General features: G+C 38.9%; 1 protein-coding gene across 1 annotated transcript in view; it reads left to right on the top strand.

The window, feature by feature from the left end:
• Window positions 1-11968, top strand: part of LOC140945377 (substance-K receptor-like) — a 38490-nt gene extending 26522 nt beyond the window's left edge. The window contains exon 2 of the mRNA XM_073394411.1: window positions 10862-11968. Within this exon, the coding sequence (XP_073250512.1) occupies window positions 10988-11968 (981 nt within the window). The 5' untranslated portion in view covers window positions 10862-10987. The remainder of the gene's footprint in view (window positions 1-10861) is intronic.
• The last annotated feature ends 7813 nt before the right edge of the window (window positions 11969-19781 follow it).

Below are 19781 nucleotides of genomic sequence, written 5' to 3'. Positions count from 1 at the left end.
GTTTGATTCCAACTGGACAGAACTGTTTGCAAAACTAAATTTATCGTTAATTTAACACGAAACGACAGTCAAGAACGCCAAAAGCGCCAGAATGCCACATTTTAGCGTTGTGTTTTTCCCCTGGGCGCGCGGGAGATCTCGCGTGTAAGTCGTGCGCGTCGAGTCAGGAAATAAGCCACGATTAAATTCAACCAATGATTTATTTACAAACATCCGTGAAAAGCTAAGTTTATGAAAAAAAAAAAGCGAAAAAAGGCTATTTACAATTTATCTACAATCTATAGAAAATCTGTATATACAATACTTAAATGTCAAGTGGAGTTTCGGGTAAAAATACGAGAATGCATCTCTCATTTGAGTGTAGGTAAACATAGTATTATTTACAGTTCTGAACCTCCGATTGACCCCGGCACTATTTTGTTTCGTTAATAGTACATTTAAATATTTATCTGTGTTAATCTCGTTACATTTCTTGTTAATTCCTTTACAACTAAACTTATCTTTCGCCCCAAAACAGTAGTAGGTTTTTGAACACAGCCCCACGATTCCTTGCCTTTCCCACTCGACTTTAAATAACCCTGGCTTTCTCTTATCATAGGCCTTATGCTCCGCAGTGTCGGTACGGGGAAACCAGTTGTTTACATCGCGTTCGAATTCAGCTCTTAATTCGGGTTTCACTAGATTTTCCACACTTTCCCCTGAGATGGCGATATACGCACTATCCGTGTCCATTTCACACATTTGGAAATCTGCACGATCTAAATATTTATCAAAAAAATCATAATAAAATTGTAACATGCGTAACTTGGCATATTGGTACACGAAAAAGCCGTCTTGAAAGGGTAGATTTATTTTGATAGATTTTTTGCAAGACAGCACTTCATAAGTATCTTCAGTGATGTTTTCTAGTTTACGGAAAGGGTGGGTGTTTACTTTCCTGCTAGCTTCAGCGTCACTGCAGTACTCCACATTCATATGCTTCAATTGGTTGGCGATTGTCTTACCATAGCCTGAATTGCCCACCTGAGAGATTGTTCCCACCCCTTTATGACTGAAAGAATGGAACAAAAACTTACAAGTTTCATGGTATCTGCAGTGATGGCCTTCCTAGGATCAGCATCCCCAGACACTGCATGCCCAAAAGATTTGAAACAGGGCTCACGGGTGAACTCGACCACTTGATGCACTTTGGTGACCTCCAAGCCGTGTTCTAAGTACCACTTGAGGAGGGTTGTGGCAAACAAGATTTTTTCACCTTTCATACTCCCAATCAAGCTTCCCCGAGGCTGAGCCATGATGTTGTGTTCCTCAGCATTAGTTTGCATGACGTCTCCATTATCGTCGCGGCTGATTTCTGTGTTATTGAAGATGGGGCACATTTCACTAAACTTCTCCTTTAAATGCTGAGGCACACGAATATTCACTTCCACACACCCAAACAAACGCCCATTTCGCACCTCGCTCAAAATTCGCCCCCGGCTCATAATCTTGATCGTATCCAAGGTTCTGCGGACTTCCGTGGCGATAAAACGCTGTAGTTCTTGGTTGGTTCTCTTCATTTGCCGCCAGTCACACTCCCACAGCTCTACGACACGGTAGCCTTTGCTGCGAATATACTCGGTGTTGGCTTTGGTTTCTTCCAACAGCTCACTCATGGGTTTGTTTCGTTTGCCGTTAAATTCTTTTTCGCGGTTGTGCGAACAGTCATGGCAGTGCCAATAACACCCGTGGAATTGATACACAGCTTGCGTTTGCGCGTTGAAACCGTCTACAGGTAGTTTACGACCACCGATGCGCTTTTCTGTGCTTTTTAACTGATGTCGGATGTGAATTCCCTCTTTATGTGCTACAAATTCTAACCATTCAATAGCCATGCGTACAGAACTTTTGTGTTTAAACTCATTCTCTGCTAGGCGTCGCGTGTAGCTGCCGGTGGGCATGTCTTGCACCAGAGCCCAGATACAAGGCTTTTACATCGTAACCGACGATTTTTTGACACGGCTTAGCAGCCTGGCCATTCTCTGCTCCTCTGATCTTTGTTTCGCCTGCTTGATGGTAACGGTGGAAAATGATACTTGGGTTGCCTGTGTTGTTGTCTTTAATGAGATGATGGAGATCGCTGTTCGCTTGATCGAAGAGACTAAAGTAGGTTTGAGGTGAGAGGTATGAGAAGAGGTACTTGAGGGTGAGGCCAGGGAATGAAATCCCGTCGTTGAACATATCGATCTTCCTTTCTCGCCAGATTTGACTCATTTTCTCGACCGCTTCTATAAACGGCACCACATCCAGGTTGTTGTACCACACGAGAAAAATCTTCAAATGACTGCATGCTATTTTCTTCCCACCCTTGCTGGCAATACTCGTATTCTTGTTCTGTTATGTTGGTGTTTTTCAGAGATGAATAGAAGGCAGCATGAGGGGGTAGTGATGTCTCGTCCAGCTTATCTAACCAATCGACCCACTCGTACGGGAAGAAACCTTTGGTATGCTTGCATTCATACCCTCTTAGAAACTGGTAATAGCTGAATCCTGGCGCAAGATAGTTCGAAATGTCCAGAAGCTTGAGAAAATCTGTCTTGAGACACATATGGTTGTTGTTTCTTTTGACAGTGAACTTGATGGGGTGATGTTCTATCAGGTATAGGAAAAGAATTTTTTCCACAGCGTTGAGATCGTACTTGCCAGAATTAAAGCCCAAGACTGGAAGTTCTCTGAGGTATTCTGTTAGTTTTTCAGCCAGCTCGTTCAAGACTTTGTTGTCACTGGTTTGTTCTTGTCCAAACAACACGTCTTTATACATGGCCAGTTCTTGCTGCTGTTGACTTTGTTCTTATCTTAGGCCTCTATCGAGTTCTACATGAAATCTTCTATAAAAGGAGACGTCTTCCTGTTCTTGTATCTCATTATCGAGAAAGGCGCGGTCTTCTTCGTTCTCCGATTCAATCTCGTCTTCATCTTCTTCGTCATCGCTTGCCAGAAAATCGATCCCTCTGCTGTCATCATCGTTCTCTTCTTCACTATTTCCATCTTCGCTAGACTTTATATTTCCTTCCTGGATGTCTACGAGTATTTGCGCGAGTTGATCATCTTCTGTGACCCCACGACTAGGAACAGATTCTTGTTTAAGCGCTTCAAAGACGTGTGCAAACTGATCACACAACAAAGAATAGCTTTTCGTGCTGATTGAGATCAGGTACTGCACAAATTCTGTAATGAACACGCTTGGGTCGCCGTTAGGCACGAAACATTTAGGCGTTTCGTAACCAGGGACGTTACGGCAGACACTCACACTGAGCGGGACATGGGCAGATTCCCAGTTCAATTTGTCTGTGTTTTTCAGTTCTTGCGCTTTTTATTTATCGAAGTAACATTCAAAATCGAATGTGGCTCTGTAGGGAAAATAGCGTGCTTCTTCAGGGACGATAATACCCTCTTCTTCTACAATCATGGACAAACGTCTTGGGATAGTTGTACAGTTCGAACGCTTTTTAACACACGCGAAATTGTACCCGCGCGCTACTAGCACTGTACGTCCCTACCCCCTCCCCCCACCCCACAGACAGTGTTGAAACCGTCAAGGCACAATTCCTTTGATCTTTCAACATTGTATTGAGTGGGGAGGGGGGAGAGCACATGGATTTGTAAAAAGACAGCACTACTTTTTGCGACAGAAACTTGTGATTCGCATAGAATTGAAGTTACGTTCTGACTGTCCCAAGGACTTTTGTCCGTGATTGTCTGAATTTTAAATATTTTAGAAAATGGGTAGTAGGCTTGTTTTTGGGCTCCGTTGTGCATTTTTAAGTAGATAAAGTGAATTTCTTGGTTGATATAGACATGTGTAAAGATTTTTTGGGTAGGGGAGTGGGGGAGGGGGGCTGAGGGTACTTAACACTTGTACAAACGTTCTCTGTTACAAAATGTGATTATAGGAGTTTTAGCGCGTATGCTGTCAGTTTCGGTATGGCGTGGCGGTCGATGACTTCGCTCCATGTGGACGCTGTTTTGCCAGATTTATTTTAAGCTATGTCAATAACGAGACGCAGTGACGTCAGCGATGGTTGTTTATCGCACAGTACTCATCGAGAAATCACCTTTTTTTACGCAAATTCCAGAAGTCTTTTCAAGTAAAACGCAACGAACACGTATTGAAGTGCGAAATATATCTCATTACTTGTAAATTGTCTCAGAAAACCGACCCTAAAGGGGAAAAACAACGGTACTCACTTAATTCAGTGAATGAAAGAAGACTTCTACTGTTTACTTTTTTTCTTGGAAGTGAGTGCTGTTCTTTTCGGGGTAAACATGTACTATTTCACAGAAAAAAAATAGTGTACAAAGACCTAAGAGCAAACGCATTTCACTTTGTTGTGTTTTTAATTCCTTTTGTACGCAAAAAAGTACATCTATTTTACGCTTTTAAGGTGAGTAATGTTCCTGTTGGCTTATCAGTTATGCAAATACAATGTACTAAATCACGTGCACGATGTTTCCAATATCACGCAATGCAATGCTGTTGTAACGAAATAATAAAAACTACTTAAAAGTCCTATAATATTTGGTTCGTGACCCTCTTAAGCAAATTATGGTATCAATCCTGTCGTTCAGGCTCTCGATAGTGCGACCAATAACGTCTCTCGGTAATCTTTCTAGTGACTTTAAAACGCGGTCTCTGAATTGTTCAAATGTTTCACAAGTAATGTTCTCAGTAACTGCTTCCTCCTCGAGGTCCATTCGTAAGAGGTGGAAAATCGATTCAATAACATTTATATCCGGTGATCGCGGAGGTATCTCTCGCAATTCGGCTTCAATGTCCTGAAAAGCCCTTTTAGCTACCTTACTTCGTTGGCTGGAGTCATTGTCCCTGATAAAGAGCTGTTTCCCGTGCCGTTTTGGCCCAGATCGCGCAAAGGTGAAATTGAAATGTGTCCGAATAAACTGCGCGAAAAACTGTCCGTCCATTTTTTCATACACATCCTTTAGAATCACACCTTTCCCGTAAGCGGTTGATACTATTAAATGCAACCGAGGTCCACCAGCCAAGTCTACTGCCTTTCGCGGTAAATTGTAGACCTTCGTTTTTCTTCCTCCATATTCGGCTTTTTGTTACAGCCGCTGCCTGAAGGGGATTGTGCTTGTGAACGAAAGAAACACCATCTAAATAAAAAGCAATGTCATGTTTGAAGAAGTCTGGATTTCTTGAAAGTTCGTGTTTCATTTTTCGGGCGTACTGAAGACGTTTCCTTCGGTCTTTTTCTGAAACAATTCCTTTTCTCCTTGCAATCATATAACCGTATCCTTTGTCGTTCAGACAGCGAGAAAACGTTCGACAATGGGCCTGTTGAAAGGAGCAGCCGCTTTCTTGAACCACTGTTTTTACTGTAACGTCCCCACCTCTGAGTCTTAGTCTTTGTAATCCTCGAATGAGAGCACGACCATCTCGCTCACCGATTTTTCTCGGCCTACCGCTTTTGCGTGTAGCTTTTTCCACTTGTGAACGCTGGTCGCTGGTTCTATCGCACATCCGTGCTACAGACGACTTTGAGATTTCACGTTTCCGTGCAATTTCGCCGAGCGATAGCCCCGTGTTTTCTGTAAGAAACCAAACCCTGGCCCGTTGTTTGGCGGAAATTTTTCCGGTATACACCATTACGAACTGTGAAACCGTTTGCTCCTGTAACCGCGTAACCGTTAATCCCCTTTATTCTTTGAAATATTGTAAGCGCGACTATGCAACAAAGCAGGTTTTACGTTATGACGAGTTTAAAATAGTCGCTTTCAGACTCGACGAAAAGTCCGTTATAAAACACCGGACATCTTCCAAACCTGCTCCTCGTATGATAACTCACTTGAAAACCCCAAAAAACACATATTTTCCCTGTTCAAACACAGTAAAAACTGCGTTTTTGGTTGGGCAACAAATTCAGACAATCATGGACAAAAGTCTTGGGACAGTTGTACAGTTCGAACGCTTTTTAACACACGCGAAATTGTACCCGCGCGCTACTAGCACTGTACGTCTCTACCCCCTCCCCCACCCCACAGACAGTGTTGAAACCGTCAAGGGACAATTCCTTTGATCTTTCAACATTGTATTGGGTGGGGAGGGGGGAGGGCACATGGATTTGTAAAAAGACTGAACTTGTGATTCGCATAGAATTGAAGTTACGTTCTGACTGTCCCAAGGACTTTTGTCCATGATTGTAGTTGCTCAAAGACAGTCTTCGGTACATGGTACGCGTCGCCAGGATATTTCAGCTGGAGTTTGCCGTCACAGGTCTTTTCGTGTCTATCCAATCTGGCCGATTTCTTCCAGTATTTACCACAACGAGAACAGCAGAAGGATTTGGAGTACCGGGAGAGATCTTTGATATACGAGAAATGGTTTTCGTATAAGTTCAAGTAGAGAGTGCTTGAAAATGGCGATGTGAGCGGCGGAGGAGTGTAGCAGCAATCTCGGGAGTATTTTCTTGATCGTCCTCGTCTTCACTGTAGGTTTGTGTGGGCGAAAGACTGTACACTTGAATATTGACTTCATATAGTTTCTCCAACTTGTCTAGTTCGCACAACTTGACTCCATGGAACTTCTTTTCGGATAGGCCAGCGTCTCGATACTGTTGGTACCAGTGCTTGGTATCTCTCTCTAGGTTCTTAGTATGGCAACCGTTGTAGAGGGCCAGACAGCGGAAAAAACACAGATTATCTTCATAAGGCTTGCCTCTTCTGATATCGATTGCTATCAATCCCGGGCATAAGTTATACCACCTGCTGCCACCAAGAAAACAATCCAGCTATAATTTAAGGCGTCAAAAGTTATATAAATTGCCACGTTCCCATAAGGAACGTTTCAGGCGCTGTTTTGTTTATGGTATGTCCCAGGGTTGCGCATAAAGCTCTTAAGGTTTCAGAGAAGTCTACTATATTGTAAGATTTTTATACATATTTTTTAGCTTTACTACACAAGATATTTATATTCATACGACTGTAACTAGTTTTATATTTTAACTAATGTTATTTGTAAAATACGCAATTCAGTTTTACGACTGCAAAGTATTTATACAATAATCGATTTCTCTTATCTTATCCAGGAATATTTTCATTCATAAAAGTGGTCCCATCCTTTCGGCCGGTTTTACCGGAGAAAATGGTACCGTCCAGCGGGACATCCTGAGTTTATGTAACATTTGTTAGGAGGCATACCATATCTGGGTTTTTTCATTGCCAAACGGTCATTCTTTAGGTTTCCAAAAGGCCGGGGTAACTAAACAGGAGTGTTTTTTTTTTTTCGTAAAGAATGCCTTGTCCTTTTGGCCTGTATTATTGCTGCGGAGCGACCGAAGGGAGCAAGCAGCAACATAATCAGGATTTAAAGGAAATGTAAGGGGCGACGAATTTTCGAATTCATCACTTTTTACCACAATGCATTGCATTTAACCAGAGTGCATTGCGCCACGAACAACTCAAATAAAAACACGGAAAAGTTCGCATCGTTCGCTACCCAGACTTAGAGTTTTCTTTGTGGCAAATTTTCTACAGCACGGTTAGAGGTCTTACCAAATTTTAAGACACGCAGGAGTCTTTCAGATGAGTACGATGGTTAACTTGGGGATTGGATTTCAATTCAAGAGCCTTTTTTGACTCAAGAGCCTTTTTTGCTCTTCCACTCCGCAACACGGGGGATATACAAATTCCAACTTACTAGAAGGTGATGTGAAAGTGAGAAAATGTCATGCAATGCTATTCTTAAGAAACTGTATGAGCCGAAAATGGATGTGATTTTGACCATTCGCTTCAAAATAACAGCGGAAATCGAGATAACAAAACATATGTTTTTGTGTCCTACTTTGCAGACGAGGACGTGTATCGGCGTTTTGAAAAGCATAATTATGTTCTTTCATTCATTTATTGCCATGGAATATGCGTTTACATTGTTTTTTCACTGTTAATAGCTCGGTTAAAGCTGCTGGCGATCATCTTGCCGGCGGAAGTTTCATAAATGAATAAAATAAAATGGAATAAAATGGAATAAAATGGAATAAAATGGAATAAAATGAAAGACTTTTCCTAGAGACTACGTAATCCGTCTCTGTGGTGTAGTGGTTAAGTGTAGTCGCGTCAAGTCGAAGGTGCCGGGTTCGAATCCTACTAAGTTATTTATTCCTTCTTTCTTTTTTTTCCCCGTTTTTTTGTATTGATGTTTTCTATAAATATATAGCTAAATTACTGTTACTTAATAAAGTACAACAAACAGCAAGAAAAGTATAAATATAGGGATAAACGATCTGAATTTCTATTATTTCCTACAATTTACTGTAGGAAAACCAGAGTTGATAAGCACTTGATCATTTTCTAAACAACGTTCCCACGAGTTCTTTCTATAGACTGATAGTAATTATTCTAGTACTTTCCAACATGTAAATAGGACATTCAATGTCATTTTTGATTATTTTAAGTCTCACTGCCTAACTAATGCCACAACAGAATGTGCCGCAGCATTACTATCTTTTAGATACCCTAGTCTAAGGAAATAGTACCGCCTAGCAGGACATCCTAAACTATGTCAGCAGTTGCTTGCATGTATTACTACATGACATGCAGCTTGTTATTGTTACATTGTAACACATACCTTGCCCTCTGAAGGCTTTTTCCTACCAGCTGGGGACAGCTGAACAAAGATAGTTTTATTCATTCCTTGTTGTTGTAATCACCTAAGAATGTCCACCCAGGGGTACACTCTATAGGGAGTACTCAGGTATGACAGTGATGGGGAAGTGCAAAACCCTCTTTGTGGTTTGACATTTGAAATCCAAGGATAACCGAACAGGAGTGGTTTTTATTCTTAAAAATTGTCTAGCCCTTTTGAATGGTATAAGCTAAGAAAATAGTACTACCCAGCAAACCGCCCTAAATTAGCTCAGCAAGCTTGTGTTTAATTTTTCATGGTTTATCTCATTTGAAAGTGTTTTGAAAGTTAATTTTTTATCCCGAATAATTTTTTGTTTTTCTTTTGTTTTGGGGTATGGTAATGAATGCTAATGACGTTGAAACAAATGGAAAACAAAAATTACCTGGGATAAAATAATTTCCTCGTTGGATTTTTTGTATTACTTGAGTATTAAGGAACACGATGAGTTTGGAGTTGCTTTCAAGCTTTATTTTCTCCACTCATCAACAATAACTGGTAGTACATGTGTCAGTGATTGGACCCAGGAGGGGTGAATTGAGTGACTAGTCACCCATTTTTAGAACAGTCTACCAAAAAATATAATATAATATCTAGAAATTATGCTCTCAAGGCAAATATGAGTAAACTACATGCAGAAGTGCTCTTTTGGTATCCTCGAAAAACAAGAGCAAACACCACTGCGAATTAGGGTTTTTGCAATATTTTTTCCTGCATTTGAAGTACAGTGAAAACTGTCATCTTTGCCAAGGATGTGAATTTGAGTAAATTGGTAAAAATGTTAAAGATTTGCACAAAGTCATGCTGCAAATATGGAGAAAATGTGTATCAAACCATTACATTTACTTGACTTTTGCGTATCATTACATATCCAGCAAATATGTGTATTTGCCCACACTTTACCCGACAGCGCAAATGTAATGCGAATTTAGAGCACCTTTCGCAAACATTAGTAAATCCGTTTTTTCGTCCAGTTATTGATGGTCTATAAAGCTTAGCTTTTTTTTATGAAAAAACAAAGGTTGGTTTTCAGTTGGGGTCTTAGAAAAAAAAGGTATAATTTCTTCTTAATTTGGTGGACTTTACTTTGAACAAGCGTCTTTTACAAATGCATAGGATAGGAGGTGATTAGCGCGTTTTCACACGGAAAGACGAAGTTGCATCGTTAAAGAAAAATGTTAGTTCATACAAATATGACTTTATACCGTTTGCGTCATTCACAAATAGAGGCAAAAGTTAAATGTTTCTTTAATTAACAATTATTTCATGCGTCACGTGCGTATGTCAAGATATCTGGCAAACGGGAAGTTTGGGGAGTGAAAGTTGCTCTAGTCGCAGACAGAATGGCAAAGTTCAAGTTAAGCACTGGTTAATACTAGCTACACTGCACGAAAAATTTGATTTACACGGTACATTTACTCGGTGTAAAGATGGTGCAAAAAAGTGCAAACTAGGGGGAAATTAAAAGCAAAGATGGTAAGATGGTACCGCATTTGCTTGCCAGTTTTCATGGGAGTGTAAATCTTAGGGCAAATGCGGTATTTACCATCTTTGCCCTTTATTTAACCTTAGTTTTCACTTTTTCGCACCAAATTTCCACTGAGTAAATTTTCCAATTTTTCGTGCAGGAATACAGAATTGACTTTGCACCGTCTGCGCCAATAATAGAGGCAAACGTCAGTGAAAGATAGCTTAGGGAGAAAGTGGAAATTAACTCAGGGAAATATAATTGCTCCGCTGTTTTTAGTAAATCAACTAAGAACAGGTTTGCCACCATAAATCACTGCGTGAAATAAGTAATTTAGTGGAATTTACAGGGCCACGATACTCCCATGAATGTTAATGGTCACGCAGATCATAACTATTAGTGGCCTTTTCTTGAAATGAGTATTCATCAATAGGTCCGTTAATTTGGTGTTGACGCAAATCTTGCAAAAGTTTTGATATTGACATGTGGCACTAATGTGGAAGTCTCTAATGTCTCATTCGGTTTATTCATAATTATTTTCATATTTTATTCGGAAAGAATCGATTTCTATATTTTATGGGTGTTTTTAATAAAACAGTCATTCCACTCCCACTTCCGTTCAGTGCAACTTAAAATGCATCTATAATGATAGTATGATTATTGCCACTTCCTTCTGGTCAGGAATAATATTTGCATTTTCTTTATTTTAGGTACCACCTGAGAGAGCTTGAAGGGGCTACGTCTTTACTTACATAATAATTGGTAGAATATAAAGGACAAACAAAACCGCCAGAAGGTGCTTTCAAGCGAAAAGATCTGCCGAAGAACCAGTAAGCATGAACACAACAGCAAATGGATCAAGTCTCTGGAGCTGCTCTAGTCTGATAAATCCAGAAGCATTAAAAGTTCCAGCAACAGTTGCTTATAGTTTTATCCTTGTAGTCTCGCTGGTTGGAAATTCTCTCATCGTATTAATTGTTTACAAAACACCAACTTTAAGAAAACCGATAAATATGTTGATCGCAAATATGGCCATGTCTGACCTGCTCTATCCAATAGTATTGTTCCCCGTTCGACTGGCAGAGTTGAACGTTGGCCGGTGGCTTATTGGTGGTACCCTTGGCCAGGCCTTGTGCAAGATATACCCTTTTCTTGCTGACATTTCCACGTTAGTGTCGATTCAGAGCTTGGTTCTGATAACAGTGGATCGATATGCAGCTGTTGTAGTTCCACTCCGTTCCCCCCTCATCAGTCGCAAGGTGTGTCGCTGTTTGATTGTTGGTACATGGGTACTTGCAGCGGCCTTTCATTCGCCATATTTGTTCACCTTCAATCTTGTTGAAGACCAAGAGGAAAAGAGGTGCATGAATCAGTGGGAGGTGATCTTCGGAGAGACAAGCTCATTTCGTATTCACCTCCTATCAGGTTTTATCTTTTTCTATTACATCCCTTTTGTCGTCTTGGTGATACTTTACTCCGTCATCCTGATCAAACTTAAAAGGCAAGTCCATCCTGGTGAACAGTCAGCTAGCGCTGAGGAACAGAGGCGGAGAAGAAACAGAAATGTGCTTAAAATGACCGTTGCTATTGTTGTAGCGTTTTTCATTTGCTGGATACCCTTTTCCATTCACTTAGCAACATTTTATTTTGTACCAAAAAACACTTTGGATTGTAAGTTTTGGGTATCATTTTCTGTTGCCTTGTTTATGGCTTACACAAACTGTGCTATCAACCCGATTATCTGCCTTACCTTTAGCAGTAACTATCGCCAAGCTCTTAGGAGACTTGTGAATTGCTGTGATGCAGTGCAAGGTTAACTGAAATCTAGGTCTGTAGTGATGCAGACCTTCAGACAAGGGAAGGGGGCGGGGGGGGGGGGGGGGGGTTGGTCATCCAGACCCTGAGATAAGGGGAGGCACGGGCTCTTCGGGCCTCATTTTGGTCTAAAAATAAGGGAGGGAGGTCTCCTGGATCCGCCACTGGTCTGATCGAAGTGGTTCTTTAAAAAAGCGACCAATACAGTCAACTCTCCCTAAGACGAACACTTTTGGGACCAGTACTATGTGTCTGTCTTAGAGAGAAGTCCGTCTTATAGAGAGTCAAATAAGGGGAGCAAAGAAAAGCAGGGACCAACTCTAGGTGTCCGTTTTACAGAGGTGTCCGTCTTATAGAGGTGTCCTTTAAGAGAGAATTGACTGTATTAATAACTTTAGTGTAAAAGTTAATAATACCGAAAATTAATGCAGCATGCAATTTCTCTTAGGACGGCTCTAATACCCACAAGAAATGGACAACACATGAAATGGAACATAAAATGAAATATGGTATTAATCTAATTCATTCATGGCTGTCAGCAAATAAAATAAACTTTGAATGTTAAGAAGACTAATTACATGCTAATAGGGAGTCAATTTAAGTTATCTCAAATAAATAGTGATTTTACAGTCAAAGTTAATAATACACCGTTAGAAAGAGTAATTAAACATAAATCTCTTGGAGTTCAAATTGATGAATATTTGCTGATGACACTAACATATATTTTTCACATAAAAACCTTATAATCTTGAACTGATCCTAAATCAAGAGCTGCATGCAGTGGCTGAGTGGATGAAATCTAATAGACTAGCTCTCAGTATTTTGAAAACTAATTTTGTTCTTTTTCATTCTAAGAGACTGAAATCATACAAGTCATTACAGTCAACTCTCTCTTAAAGGACACCTCTGTAAGACGGATGGATGGATGGTGTGAACATCCAAGAAGTTTCCACGGTCAAATACCTAGGTGTTACTTTTGACTCAAACTTGACTAGGAAAAATCATGTTAATGAACTCTGCTTAAAACTATCGAAAACTGTAGGCATATTTTCCAAATTAAGGTACTATGTTAATGTTGATATACTTATCATGCTTTACTATTCTCTTACTTACCCCTTTCTTACTTTAGTCCGGTGACTTAGTGCAAAATTTTGGCGAGATCTCTACAGAGCGGACAAAAGCACCAAACTTTGCATGGTTGTAGCTTAGGACATGTTAGTCAATATTAGGATCGGTGCCCACAGCTATCTCTTCAGGATTTGCAGCAACCGCTCGCTGAAGTTCTTCAACAACATTCCATGATGGGTACCCTGTGCTGAAAATTGCAATTCCTTGTTTTTTGCGATTTTTGATGAAAATCACATAAAAAGGCAAATATATGGAAACTAGAAACTGTATTAATACTATAATTATTATTATTATTATTATTATTATTATTGAAACCAATGACTAAAACAATTCAACCTAATGAAATGGCATTAATGATATACTGGTGGGTGCCCTGTGCTAAAAATATCGATTCCTTGTTTTTTGCCATTATTTTGATGAAAATCAAATTAAAGACATGAAAATGAAAAAACAAGAGATTGTATAATTTATTATTAAAACCAATGACAAAAACAAGTCAACTAAATGGAAAATTCAGGGAAAATGTTTTCAGACGCGCACTCAGTCCCAAATGGCCTTTCAAGATGGCGGCTTGAAGGTGTCTTCATGGACTGTAAGTATCCGCTAGAATAAATTGCCAGTTTTTTAGGGGAAATTGTGTACAATTTGAATCACGACAGGTTTAAGTAAAGTTTTAAGCTCTTCTTGGTAATAATTTTTCTTTTTGAAAGCCACATCTTCGCTTCACATTTTTTGCCGATTATTTAAGCAATAAGCTTGTAAATCACCAGCCGAAGGCGAGTGATTTACAAGCTTTTCGAGTGTTCTCCCAACATCCCAAGTGGGTTATCACGCCGGTAAACCCAGAGAAAGTGTGGTCTATTATTGCTTTATAAAATAACTTTTAGTAGAATGGAGTCTTTTAGGTAAAAAATATGGTTTTAGTACCATGATCAAGTCATGTCTTCTCTCTACAGTCATCATAAGCCAATCATGACTCACGATTTAATAGCGCTGAACTTTCTCAAAACTCAGTTCAGTCAAACAACAAACAGCAGCACTTCAAAACACGAGTTTTTGCACTCATTACATGATAACTTATGAAAGCTGCTTTACAGGAAAAGTCAACACATATTCATGCGAACGTACAAGGAAAGAATACGTTCATGGTTAGTTTACTACAGAAGTAGAAATTAATTGAACATCAGACCGTACTCAGCTGTATTTTGTTGAGTCGATCCGTAAGAATTTCGTGCTTACAGACGCAACTGGCAGCTATTGTAATGGAGGACTTCATTCACTTTTTACAAGCCGCAGTGGTTTAAGATCTGTTTTCTGGACTTTATTATGATCAAAAAAAGCTGCGGTAACGACGTGGCTGCATTTGCGAAGTTGTCGCATGTAACTATATATGCACGTACAGCAACCGATGGAAATATGTCAGTGGTGGAGAAAGGTTTCTTTGCCGTAGCCACCTATTGGCGTTAATATTTGTCGATTTGTGAAGTCAGGTGGTGTTGAGGTAGGTTATGGCATCGATATCACCGAACAATTTGTGCAAATGTTGGAAAAAACCAGCCCGAAACTCTGACATCTTTCATCATCGTTAGCAGCTTGTTTACAACCTACAGCTGCCGATCATAGTTGTACCATATCTTGATCAGAGGTCTCTTTTTGAAACAATTTCTTTCATTAAGGAATTTAATTTTGACATAAAATAAATCAAGAATGCTAAAACTATCCGTTTTGTTGTTGGTTGGCACATGGTTAAGTTTTCCTAGAGACTTTCTACGCCAGAAATTCACACAGTTGTTGTCTTTCTCTGCGATTTGGCATCGTCGTGAAATGTAACCTGCTTTCCAGCTTTGTACTTTATAACTTCTAAAGCTATGGCAGTAGCGAATAATAAAATGTGGAAACCAACGCTTTTAATATTAAGAAGGACTGGGTAAGTAACTTGTTCTGTTTTTTTAGCCTTTCTAAAATCGTTGTTTGCAGATCAATAGCCGGTTTTGTTTATGGCTCGTGGTCCGGATGCCTTTTTCTATGGGTTTACCGGTATAATAAACCATAGGTTTTTGACCAATCAGATCACGCGTACTATCTTAGTTATTTTTGCTGCCGGGCATCAGCCGGCAGCAGACCATATTCTTGAGCGATTTGAGATTTTTGGTTCGATGGTTGGATGGTTCAGTGGTTCCATGGTTTAATCAGCAAGTGCTTAGCTGCCGCGCCTGTTTTTCTCTTCAGAGCAACCCACCATTTTGTTTTGTTCTCATGTGAGTTTAGGGTCTGTGCAGAGGTTGTAGTACATCGGATGTTTGCTGTCTTTTTAAACAGCCTAAACGGTAAGAACAGTTCAAGAACTATTGTACGGGACATTTTTTCGTTTTTTTATTTTTTATGCTAGGTTTCAAGATTAGTTATAGCGAGTATTTTTTGTCACACAGATTGTTATCTCGGGAATCAGGATTGTAAGTTGTGATCGGCGTGTACTGTACGTCTACCTGACCCGTGAATAAACAAGTTTTGGCCTTTACGTTATTTGTTCGCAACTCTTCTCGTCATGTACACGATGATTCTTCGATGTAGAAACAGTCTGTCAGCACTGCTGTTGTTAAAGTGAATTACAAAATCATGTTGAAACTTTAACGAGTCAGTATCTGAATATAAGCATATTTGTCATTGTGATCGGTTCATTTTTTTTATTTCACTCTGAGTGCATCATAATTCTATGTTATTGACTTTAAGAAAAAAATTCATATGTTCAACTGTTCTACATACTGTCTTTGTCCTATTCGCATCGCAACTCACGGCAGCACTTCCCTTCTCAATGAGAACTTCTAGTATAAAAATGACTATACTGAGTTTATTTTCGTACTGGTTAAAATTAATAACAGTAAAAATGGCTTCTTTCTATAGCGCTCATATCCTGAGCTCATGGTTCTTTGCAATGTAAAAGAGGAAAAAAAAATTATATCTCGAGCATGAAATAACATATTTTTAAATCTATTTGCGATTCACAAAGAACAACAGAAAGAAACAAAAATCATGTTTTAAAATTATTTTGCCATTAAAGTTTATATATAATGATGATAAGTCATGCAAAAAACTGAATATACATTCTATAAGCATAGGTATATATAAAAGACGTTTTACAAAAATATTGACTTACTCTCTAAAAATTGCGTAAAAAGATATTAAAAACCGGTAATTTATTCTAGCAGATACTTACAGTCCATGAAAAGACAACTTCAAGCCACCATCTTGAAAGGCCATTTGGGACTGAGTACGCGTCTGAAAATATCTTCCCTGAATTTTCCATTTAGTTAACTTGTTTTTGTCATTGGTTTTAATAATAATACAATTTCTTTTTTATTTTTATGTCTTTCATGTGATTTTCATCAAATTAAAATACTGGCAAAGAACAAGGAATTGATATATATATATTTTTTTCGAATTGATATTTTTAGCACAGGGAACCCATTATGGTATATCATTATTGCTATATCATTAACTTGACTTGTTTTAGTCATTGGTTTCAACAATAATAGTATTAATACAGTTTCTTTTTCCATCTACTTGCCTTTTTATGTGATTTTCATCCAAAAATGGCAAAAAACAAGAGATTGCAATTTTCACCACAGGGCACCCATCATGGAAGGTTGTTGAAGAGCTTCAGCGAGCAGTTGCTGCAAATCCTGAAGAAGTAGCTGTGGGCACCGATCCTAATATTGACTAACATGCCCTAAGCTACAACCATGCAACGTTTGGTGCTTTTGTCCGCTCTGTATAGATCCAAGCCTTTAGCCACCTGACTACTTATGGTTTTCAAGTTTGGGGTCTCACATACCCAACTTACCTAAAACCAGTAACTACTTTGCAAAAACGAGTCGTCAGAATAATGACTTTTTGCGACCCTAGATCTCATTCTGAGCCATTGCTGAAGTCTCTCAGACTCCTAAAATTCTCTGATATAATTCATCTTGAAATACTCTCTTTTGTTTATCAGGGGTACCATAAACTAGTAAGCCCTTCTTGTTTTGTTAATTATTTTAACCCAGTATCTTCAATCATATAATACACGTCAATCACAGATTGATAATCTGTTTGTTAAATCTGTTCATACCACTTAATACGGCATTCGTTCTCTCAGTTACACTGGTCCAAAACGTTGGAATTCTTTATCTATTGATGTTAAGAAAATCAAGCCATTTTCGTCTATATATCAAGAATTCTGTGATTGATAGTTATAATACTATTATTGATTCCTAATGTTTTACGATTACATGTATATTATCTTAACTACTAGCTATTTAATTTACTAATGAAGTAATACTTTTTATCGAAAACAACTATTTTGTATCTATATTCCTTCTACTCATATTCTTGTTTGGGTCACCTACTCGGTTAGTTCCACGAACTATTTAGATGTCCCAAACTCTGCACCTACAATTGAAATTCTCTTTCCCTTCACAATCTCTCGATTTTTTATTTTAAAGCACTAATTTGTATTAATTATTATTATTATGTGTGAGTTTAGGGACTGGTCAAAAAGTATAGGCGGGGGTGGGCCGGAGCATAGAGGGGGTGGGTCATAAGGTTTTGAGCCTTGTCGAAGGGGTGGGTCGTGCAATTTTCAGCTACCCTTAGGGGGTGGGTCACCCTATTTTATTACATAGATAGGCACTAACTACTAACGAGACAGTTGACCACACGTGTTATATAAAACACAGCCAGCTGGAATTATTGCTAAAATACTCACAAACCTGTTGTGCGAGAAAATGCAACGGGTGACAGGCCGCACATGCATCTATACGGGCGTGAAACCCTTTGTTAACCTTTTTTTTTTTTTTGGCTCTAACGAGCATGTCCTTTAATGATTTTCCTTTTTTGTAAGGAAATGATTGGTGGTTCCTTAAAAATTTATTGAAGTTATGGTTGGTTTTGTATAAGATTCCATTTTTATTATTCAAGCTTCCTTTATAGTAGACATTGAGGGTTGGTATTGTGTCACAAATGGCAATATTTCTTTTTCCTCCTTGTATGTTTTGTTTTAGGAGTTTAGACTCGTTTTTGTGAATTTTATTTTTGAAAGTAGGTCTTCTATCAAAGTTTGTGGGTAGCCTCTGTCCATCAAGCGTTTTTTGTTTTAAATTTTTCCTCAAAGGTTGTTTCTGAGGAGTTTTTTCGTAGGATTCTCAAGGCTTCTCCTTTGACAAATCCTTTTTTAACGCTTGGAGGGTGACACGAGGTGAAATGTGTGTGCAAGAAGGTTTCCGTTTGTTTAAAATGTGTCCTTGCCTCAAGGATAGATATTTTCTTGAATCTTGTGCCTTTGTATACAACCGTGTCTAAAAACGCTGCATCTCAGTGTCAAATGTTTCGGCCGTGAATTTAATAGTTGGGTGATGTAAGTTTGCTTGTTCAATGAAGGCTTCGATGTCTGGTTTACTCATGTCCCATAGGGATCAGGGAAAAGATATCGTGTATGTAGCACTTCCAAACTGTTGTTCTAAAGACAGTTTTGTTGCTGTTTCAATATATTTCATGAAAATATTGGCAAAGGAATCAAAACTGCTATCTTTGTGCCCATTGCAGTTCCATGGTTTTGTAGGTAGTGCTTTCCATTGAAGTGGAAGAAATTTTCTTTGAGGATTAATCTAAGAATTTCCGGCAAGTAGTGTGTAGGAATGGGTTGTCTTTGTAGAAATTTTCATATGCTTTGTGACAGACAATTTCAATATACCCTCGTTTTGCTGTATATTTGTGTCAAGACTCATAACGTCCATCGAAACAAGAAATGTTCGGTTTTTTACATTTGTCTTTTCAGTGAAAGGTATGATTTCTGTGATTTTGATATTGGTTGTAGCAGTGTATCAACAAATTTTGTCAAGCACTGAACAAGGTTAGGCCATCCTCTTTTTCTTTCTCCGTTTACCATCATCCGACCGACCCAAATATTTGGCATTTTCAAAACAAAAAAAAGTAACGACGTAGTCACACCATTTTTCACTTGAAATAATTCTTTTAATCTGAAAAATGAGCACAGTAACAGCATAGAGAAAAACAGGAACAAAAACATGAACATTTTTCACAGTATATTGTACATTTTGTTAATCCAAATATGTGAATGTTAACTTTTAACGTCGTCCTGGGGTACCAGGGCCTACTATTCAGAGACTTCTTGTGATTGTTTTTTAGGTTTTTTTTTTCAATCCGACAGACCGACCCAATATCAGGAAACGCGTTCGATGGTAAACGAAGAAAAAAAAGGGGGTGGCCTTAGAGAAAACCAAACATCCATGTTTTAACTAGGGGGTGAGTCATGCAATTTCCAACCTTGCTTTGGGGGTGGGTCAGTCCTTTTTGTGACGAAGGAAGGGGGTGGGTCATGTATTTTTTATCAACCACATTCCCAAATGCTCCGGCCCACCCCCCCCCCTATACTTTTTGTCCCTTAAATACAAATTGACTTGACTTGATTGACTTGAACTGGCGCCCACACATTAATACCATTTCAAAGACAATATCCGCTGGTCTTGCTACCTTAAAGCGTGTAAGTCACTTTATACCATTTGATACTAAAGTGAACATGTACAAGACACTGGTAATGCCATATTTTAATTACTGTAGTGCTGTATGGGTTAATATCAATAAGGGTCTAGCAGACAAATTTCAAAAGAATCAGAATAGGGCTGCTGGAAT

The sequence above is a fragment of the Porites lutea genome, chromosome 8 (genome assembly GCF_958299795.1).
Source record: "Porites lutea chromosome 8, jaPorLute2.1, whole genome shotgun sequence".
NCBI lineage: Eukaryota > Metazoa > Cnidaria > Anthozoa > Scleractinia > Poritidae > Porites > Porites lutea.
This window is presented reverse-complemented; position numbering and strand designations above follow the sequence as displayed.